Genomic DNA, 9,717 nt, shown 5'->3' on the forward strand with positions numbered 1-9,717 from the left:
ATGGAAAGATCTTCCATGTTCTTGGATAGGAAGAATTAATATTGTCAAAATGGCCATACTACCTAAAGTGCTATACAAATTCAATGCAATTCCAATTAAAATCCCAATGACGTACCTTACAGAAATAGAGCAGGCAATTATGAAATTCATCTGGAAGAATAAGAAACCCAGAATAGCTAAAGCAATCCTTAGCAGGAAGAGTGAAACAGGGGGTATTGCAATACCAGATCTTCAACTCTACTACAAAGCAATAGTAACAAAAACGGCATGGTATTGGTACCAAAATAGAAAGGTAGATCAATGGTACAGAATAGAGGACACGGACACAAACCCAAATAAATACAATTTTCTCATACTAGACAAAGGGGCCAAAAATATGCAATGGAGAAAAGATAGCCTCTTCAACAAATGGTGCTGGGAGAATTGGAAATCCATATGCAACAGAATGAAACTAAACCCATATCTCTCACCATGCACGAAACTAAACTCAAAATGGATTAAGGACCTCGGAATCAGACCAGAGACCCTGCAGATTATAGAAGAAAAAGTAGGTCCAAATCTTCATCTTGTTGGTCTAGGACCAGACTTCCTTAACAGGACTCCCATAGCACAAGAAATAAAAGCTAGAATCAACCACTGGGATAGATTCAAACTAAAAAGCTTTCTCTCAGCAAAGGAAACTATCAGCAACGCGAAGAAAGAGCCTACAGAGTGGGAGAATATCTTTGCCAATCATACTTCAGATAGAGCACTAATCTCCAGAATCTATAAAGAACTCAAAAAACTCTACTCCAAGAATTCAAACAGTCCAGTCAACAAATGGGCTAAGGAAATGAATAGACACTTCACAGAAGAAGATCTACAAGCAATCAACAAACATATGGAAAAATGTTCAACATCTCTAGTAATAAGAGAAATGCAAATCAAAACCACCCTAAGGTTCCATCTCACCCCAATTAGAATGGCGATTATCAAGAATACGAGCAACAACAGGTGTTGGCGAGGATGTGGGGAGAAAGGTACACTCATACACTGCTGGTGGGGCTGCAAATTAGTGCAGCCGCTATGGAAAGCAGTGTGGAGATTCCTTAGAAAACTTGGAATGGAACCACCATTTGACCCAGCTATCCCCCTCCTTGGCCTATACCCAAAGGACTTAAAATCTGCATACTACAGAAATACAGCCACATCAATGTTCATACCTGCTCAATTCACAATAGCCAGACTGTGGAACCAACCTAGATGCCCTTCAATTGATGAGTGGATAAAGAAACTGTGGTATGTATATATACAATGGAATATTACTCAGCCATAAAGAATGATAAAATTATGACATTTGCAGGCAAATGGATGAAATTGGAGAATATCATGCTAAGTGAGATAAGCCAATCTCAAAAAGCCAAAGGACAAATGATATCGCTAATAAGTGGAGGTTGACACATAATGGGGGGGAGGGAAGGGTTAGAGTTAGGGTTAGGGAGGGGGGCAAGTATGGAGGAAGGAACTACTGTATAGAGGGTAAAGAGGGGTGGGAGGGGTGGGGGGAAGGGAAAAAAATAACAGAATGAATCAAACAACATTGCTCTATGTAAATTTATGATTACACAAAGGGTATGCCTTTACGCCATGTACCAACAGAGAAACAACATGTATCCCATTTGTTTACAATAAAAAAAAAAAAAAAAAAAAAAAAAAAAAAAAAGAAAAGCAGGACTTGAATTGTACATCACTATATCAATCAGGGAGATGGACTTCCCTGCAGGACTATTTGGGTTTCCCAGTCATGACAGTGGGGTCTTCAAAGATGCACCTCTGAGGTTTCCTGATTATTTACTTCAAAAGAACACTTTCATTTCTAATAGCTTTTCTCAGGAGAAATTTAAAATAGTGGTAATATATCATAGCCGTATGTGTGAATCCTGAAATGTACCTTACAACCCCGAAAATTTACAAACACAACCAACAGCTCTCGCCTCTATTTCTCACACATGGCTGCCATTCATTTGGCCAAATATTTACAGGATTTTCTTCATGATATTGCTGGAGGTTTTGTACTTCACAGTAGATGTCCCACCAGGACTGACAGCCGCTGGGTGATGGTTTTGCCTTCCCTGAGGTGCCAGCCATTTCTGCCTAAAGCTCTCCATAGAGTCCCAGCATAAGTAGTGCCACAAGGTAGAGGGTGCTGCCTCCATGAACCTCAGACACAAACTCATTTGCATGAATCTTGCATAAGGACTCACAAGTTATAATAATTTAAAAGGCCAGCAATTTCTAGCTTTACATTATTTTCCAAAACTTGCAAGGTTTCTAAACTTCTTTTAGAATTCCCAAGCTCTCAGACTCACCCAATAAAAATTCTACCTAATATTACTTTATTTTAAGCAGTAACTTCAAATACAATGTGTAGTGTGTATTTATATGAAAGTAAAGATATTGCATGCCTTCAAACGATCCTTGGAACACTATATCAAATTTACATTATCTTCCTCCTTACTACACCATAGATATTCAATGGAGATGCATTTATGCTTTCTAAAATATCCTACAGATGCACGGAGACCAGGAACTAGTAGAACAAACCTAAGTCTGTAATAAGATAAAACATACTATTTTTTCATGGATTGGCATGGTGATATTAGAATACACAATCACAGGCACATTTTTCTGGTGATGGTTTATTACTCCTTATGTCAGAAAACATTGTTTCTTGATATCTGTTGCATCTGGAATTTCAATATTCTCCTAGCTGATTTTGTACCTTTAGAATCCTTTCATCATAATGATTGACAAAGCACATAGAATTTAGCACTACAGCACTAGAATTTTCCAAAACTAGTTTCTTCTTCTATGTAGATTCAATGTTTTGCAATTTTAAAAATATAACTGATGCAAAGACACAGTGAACAAGTAGAATAAGTTTAAATTTGTGACCAAGTAAAAAATACTTTTTATGATATAGCTGAGTCCTGTTATACACAAGTGTAGACTCATTTAAATGGATACAGCTCACATCCACCTCTGTTATACAACTTTGTTCTTTGATTCTAAAAATTCTCTAGAACTCTGTACTTCTCTCAGCAATTCTATGAGCATTACAATTATTTTTTACTAATGCATAATCATAAGGAAATTGCACAGAGTTTGAGAATTTTCAATAAGTAGAATGAATCTGACATAACTTTCCTCATACATATATGAAAACACCACAATACATCTCACCATCCAGTATGTCCAAAAGAATTGGGTCCCAAGTAGAATAAGTTATATTCCATGCTTGAATAACTAAATCAAAATGGATTCTACTGTTCTGTATATCTTTAAAGAACTAATAATAAAAATTTTGCTTAAATATATTAATGCTTCTAAAGTGACAAGTTCCTTTGTTATAAGTTCACTGAATTTTCTGTAGTAAAGAGCAGTTTGCAAGAGTCAAGAGAAAAATGTGTTTGTATTTTCATAAGAAATATATTCTAAAATATTTTCAACCACTCCTTCCACCCAAATTTGTAGTCTAATATTATGAGTTGAAAACTTCTATCACAAACACATTTTGCAAGTTTCAGTCCAGTCAATGGATGATCACAGAGTTCACATTTATTTGCATGTTTATTAAGGTAAATAAAGCAATGTCTTCAGGAATCTGTGTGATTTAGAAGGAGGAGAAACTGATAATTAGAACATAATAGTGGAATGTTTTGTGACTTGGTTTGAAAATGTCTAAATACAGCCAATGACAGGAAGATGAATTTAAGTTTGGGAACATGACGATGTATCCTACAGGAGCTCAAAGACCTGGGTGTTTCCAGCGTGTGTGTATATACTCTAAGAGTAGTCACATAGGAAATGTTATATGAAGACTGTTCCAATACCCCCCAAACAGAAGTCCTCCACTTGTTCTTAACCCTGTTCATGGGGTACAAGCCTTTTCCCCCTGGGTCATGGATATTTGGTTGCAGTGTGACAGGTTGTATTTGACAGGTCCTGATACAAAAGCATTGATTATAGGCTTTTAATACTTAGTTAAACTCAAAGTAAATGTTTCATTGCATTTAACATAAGTGTGGGTGTGTGTTTGTGTGTGTGGTCTCTTCCTTTGTGTGTCCCCTGAGAGGTCAAATAACTGGTTAATTTTTAGGGTAAAGTCCCACTTTCCTGTTTTCTGCATAAATCAACCTAGATTCCACAGTGGTTCCAGCTCATTTTCACCTGGTGTTTTCACAGTGACCAACCTAGTTTTTCATCTTCTAACCCTTCAACATAATTTTTTGCATCATGATGCATGATTTTCTGATCAATATTATTTACACCACAAAACACACAAGCTCCCAGGGTAGTAAATATCCAAGTAGCAAAAAATGATGTTAGCTCCACCTGTCTGTGGATTTAACTTTTCAATGAAAAGTATCTGAAGGCCTCATCCTGATGATATTTTATTGGTAATCTCCAAAATGTGCTATTTGTATTTCCCTAGCTGAAACTCTTGTGTTTCTGGTTTTGGGGGAAGGTTTGTATTGTTTTGTTTTTTGTGGTGCTGGGGATTGAACTCAGGGACTTGTACATGTAAGGCAAGCACTTTGACACCTGAGCTATTTCCTCAGCCCTATTGTGTTTCTCAGTATTAATTTTGATGATTTTGCTTTGGCTTTATAACCATATGTTAAGGTTATGGACTTAATAATTCTGACTTCCATCAGAAATATATTTGGATAAAATTTGAAAGTATAATAAACCACTAAATCATTTATTATATCATTCTTAGAATTGATATGGAGATTCAGAAGGGAGGAGTTACAACCATGTTCATAGTGTTGTACAGACCAAAAATTTCAAGTCCTAGTTGAAGAGATTCAGCAAAATGCCAGAATTAGAGCCATGATCACATTATTTAATGTGATATTTACCAGGTACCCAAGAACTCTGTATCCATCAAAGATTAGCTGAAGGACACTTGATGTAAGTCCTCACTTCTGAGCAAATAAACTTATTTTAGGGCATTACTACCACTAAGAGGTGGTAGAAATTTTTCATTTTCCACAAATGATGCATGTTGGCACTCATGCATTCAAACTGAAAAAGTTGATCACATAGAAGTTGAGAGCAGAGAACCTTCCTCAATCTATGATTAGAAAGGGAATGAGATAAATGGTGGATAAGGAGTGCCAAAAATAGTTTATACAGGAAAGCAACTCATGTTTTATAGCATAATGGAATGATTACTGTGTATAAGAATTACTTACACAATTCATAACAATCACAGCAAAGTTTTCAGGTTCCAAATGTAAAATGATACATTTGAAAAGATGGGATTTTCCCTGATTTGTTCACTATATATTGAATACCCATGTTAAATTATATTGCTGGGTCCCATATCCAAGAACAGTTAGTATATTCCAAGTAAAAATTAAAATAAACAGAAATGAACAATTCAGTGTTTTAATCAAGTATCTATATCAACTCAGATTTTTAACACATATCTCATGTTCATGAATATTTAACTTTTCTGGTTGCTCTTAATAGCTTGCCTTAGAGATGTACATTTTCCAGAGAGTCATGAAGTGATTTAGCCTCACATGCATGATTTTCTGATTATTATTATTTTTCAATATGTAATTGTAAGTAATTTAAAATGTGTCTACTCTTTCAGACACTTGAAGTAAAGCATGAAAAGGCCTCATTGAAGAAATATTTCATCAGTATATCAACATCAAATTTCTGTGTCAACTTTGTTCTTGGGACACTGAACTGGAGAGCTGCTTATTAAAAGGAGTAGAAAATTGGGACTTTCTGGAGGTCAATCTTTGAGTCTTTGATCAAATGTTTTTTCTTTCATGAAAACCTTACAATAGAATGATTCTGAAGCTATTTGAACTGTGACTTTAATTACCACTCTGATTCCAGATGACCGAGGAGAAAACATTAGGATATATTCCTAGGAATATTTGATAACTGGACTTGGCTCACTTAGGATAGTTATCGTGGGGAAGATAATAACAGGAATGTAAGATGTAAAGGTGCAGTGATTTAAACACAGTCCTAAAATACCACCAAAGGCCTTTCTACACATATTGCTAAGATGTTCTAACATGATGGAGATGAATTGAAGCAGCAACACAGGAAGTCATTACTAAAATAATTAAATTAAATCGCCCAAGTCAAAGGTATGAACTGTATGATTTAAACATAATGGTAACCTGTCTATAGATATTCTTATATGCCAAAATCACTTCCATATATCTTTCGCACACAATAGGTCTAGAAGATAGGTAATATGACTGCCCATATTTCAGAGATGAGATGATCAGATTTAGCATCAAGGTCCCATTTGAACTCAATAGAAGATCATGAAGGAAAATTCAAACAATGTCATAGAGGGCTTGCTTCTCAATGCTGGATCAGTTGATGTATTAAAGATATTACATCTGGTTAAAACCCAGAATTAAGAGAGTACTAAAATAATACCCCTATGTGTACACCTACATCATTGAGATCCATTCCTTGAGAGGGTTAGAATTCTCTGCAATTGTGCAATCCTCCCTATTACATTCACCAAAACTTGTAGAAATTTCAATATGTACCTGGTGCTTAATCAAGAAGAGAATGATGAAAACCGAGTAAGACATTACCCCGGACAACCTCAAGATGAGATTATACTCGAGAACGGTTTTCAAAGGTCAGTCTAAGTGAATAGGAAACCTGATGCACAATGGCAGCCCAACAATCATTACATTCTCCAGACATGACTTGGTGATAAGGAAAAAGGTTGTGTGAGGGTGAATCCACACATTTCCTGATGGTAAGACTAGAGGCTGAGATTGATGAAGATGATACTATTTGAAAAAAAGACTTTTTCTTCATTTTCTCCTAAGATAAAATGTGATTCCTTGCCCAAACAATGAAAAAGATGAAACAACTTTATGATTTTATTGCCATAAGAAAAGCACTTTTCTCTGAGGTGGGCATTGGGATCTCAGCCAACACCATCCTTCTTCTCTTCCACATCTCCACGTTCCTTCTTCAGCACAAGTGTAAGCCCACCAACGTCATCATTGGTCTCTTGGCCCTAATCCACATAGGAATGCTGATAATTATGGGGTTCACAGCTACAGATGTTGTGTCTCAGAATGTTTGGGATGACATAAAATGTAAATCATTCATCTCCTCACACAAGGTTTTGAGGGGTCTCTCGATTTGTGCCACCTGCCTGCTTTGTGTCCTCCAGGCCATCACACTAAGCCCCAGAAGCACCTTCTTGGCAAAATTTAAACACAAATCTCCACATCAGATCCTGTGTTCCCTTGGGTTCCTGTGGGTCTTCTACATGTCCTTTAGTGTTCACTTCTCATTCTCTTCTACTGCCATTCCCAATGTGACTTCTCATGGTCTTGAATTTATTACTGAATCCTGCATGATTTTACCAGTGAGTAACTTCCTCAGGCATTTATTTTCCATATTAGGTGCATTGCGGGATGTCTTTCTTATAGGGCTCATGGCTCTCTCCAGTGGTTACATGGTGACTCTCTTGTGCAGGCATAAGAGGCAGTGCCAGCACCTTAACAGTACCTGCCTTTCTCCAAAAGCATCCCCTGTACAGCGGGCCACCAGGACCATCCTGCTGCTCATGAGTTTCTTCGTGCTCATGTACTGTTTGGACTGCATCTTCTCTTCCTCAAGAACTAAGTGGAAAAATGACCCTGTTTGTAATTATATCCAGATGATGGTGTCCAATGGCTATGCCACAACAAGTCCTTTCCTACTGCTCTTTAATGAAAAACAAATTCTTAACATATTGAAAACTTTTTGGAGGAAGATAGCACATAGTCAACTACTGAGTGTTCAGTGGTTCTCCTAATGTGCAAATAAGCTGGCTCCTGTATCACAGCATAGAATATATGCTCTCTGGAAATTCAATATGGAGATATGCATGTTTTGTTAAATTTGTTTACCTTGAGACATGTGGATAATAAACGTCAGAAAAATGTCAATCATGTACATTTTGGTTTAACACAAGGACACAACATATCCTCTTGGTGTCAACCGGTGATTTCTATGAAGTGGGAGTCACTTTTAAGACATGGGTTAGCCACTTATAAACACTTTGAAAGTCTACAGCTCTTTTAAAGAACCCACCTTGCATCCCTGGGATGAAACCAACTTGATCATGGTGCACTATCTTTTTAATATGTTTTTGTATGCGATTTGCTAAAATTTTGTTGACAATTTTTGCATCGATGTTCATTAAGGATATTGGTCGGAAATTTTCTTTCCTTGATGAGTCTCTGTCTGGTTTAGGTATCAGTGTGATATTGGCTTCATAGAATGAGTTTGGGAGGGTTCCCTCCTCTTCTATTTTATGGAATACTTTGAGAAGTATTGGAATGAGCTCTTCTTTAAAGGTTTTGTAGAACTCGCCTGAGAACCCATCTGGTCCCGGACTTTTCTTTGTTGGTAGGCTTTTGATGACTTCTTCTATTTCAGTACTTGAAATTGGTCTATTTAAATTGTTTATGTCCTCCTCATTCAGCTTAGGCAATTCATATGTCTCTAGAAACCTGTTGATGCCTTCGAAATTTTCTATTTTGTTCCAGTATGGATTTTCAAAATAGCTTCTAATTATGTTTTGTATTTCAATCCTGTCTGTTGTGATATTTCCTTGTTCATTCCGAATTTTAGTGATTTGGGTTTTCTCTCGTCTTCTCTTTGTTAGTGTGGCTAAAAGTTTATCAATTTTGTTTATTTTTTCGAAGAACCAACTATTTATTTTGTCAATTTTTTGTATTGTTTCTTTTGTTTCAATTTCATTGATTTCAGCTCTGAGTTTAACTATTTCCTGTCTTCTACTACTTTTGGTGCTGGTCTGTTCTTTTTTTTCTAGGGCTTTGAGCTATAGTGTTAGGTCGTTTATTTGTTGAGTTTTACTTCTTTTATTAAATGCGCTCCATGAAATAAATTTTCCTCTAAGTACTACTTTCATAGTATCCCAGAGATTTTGATATGATGTTTCTTTGTTCTCATTTACCTCTAAGAATTTTTTAATTTCCTTCCTAATATCTTCTGTTATCCATTCATCATATAATAGCATATTGTTTAATCTCCAGATGTTGGAATAGTTTCTGTGTTTTACTCTTTCATTTATTTCTAACTTCAATCCATTATGATCTGATAGAATACATGCTAGTGTCTCTATCTTCTTGTATTTACTAACATTAGCTTTGTGGCATAATATATGGTCTATTTTAGAGAAGGATCCATGTGCTGCTGAGAAGAAAGTGTATTCACTCTTGGTTGGATGGTATATTCTATAAATGTCCGTTAAGTCTAAATTATTGATTGTGTTATTGAGATCTATGGTTTCTTTGTTCAATTTTTGTCTGGAAGATCTGTCCAGTGGTGAGAGAGGCGTGTTAAAATCACCTAGTATTATTGTGTTATGGTCTATTTGGTTTCTGAAATTGAGAAGGATTTGTTTGACAAACATGGATGAGCCACTGTTTGGGGCATAGATGTTTATGATTGTTATATCTTGCTGATTTATGCTTCCCTTAAGCAGTATGAAATGACCTTCTTTATCCCTTCTGACTAACTTTGGCTTGAAGTCCACATTATCGGAAATGAGGATGGATACTCAAGCTTTTTTGCTGAGTCCATGTGCATGGTATGTTTTCCCCATCCTTTCACCTTTGGTCTATGGGTATCTTTTTCTATGAGGTGAGTCTC

At 36.2% G+C, this 9,717-nt stretch overlaps 1 protein-coding gene across 1 annotated transcript; it reads left to right on the top strand.

Annotated features, from left to right (window-relative positions):
• Nucleotides 1-6,895: 6,895 nt before the first annotated feature.
• On the top strand, nt 6,896-7,852 carry LOC306650431 (vomeronasal type-1 receptor 90-like; the record flags this gene model as incomplete). Its single annotated transcript, XM_079122464.1, has 1 exon — nt 6,896-7,852. One exon carries the CDS (start codon nt 6,896-6,898, stop codon nt 7,850-7,852), a length of 957 nt encoding a protein of 318 aa, XP_078978590.1.
• Nucleotides 7,853-9,717: the final 1,865 nt, after the last annotated feature.

The sequence above is a fragment of the Sciurus vulgaris genome, assembly GCF_902686455.1.
Source record: "Sciurus vulgaris genome assembly, chromosome: 19".
Lineage (NCBI taxonomy): Eukaryota > Metazoa > Chordata > Mammalia > Rodentia > Sciuridae > Sciurus > Sciurus vulgaris.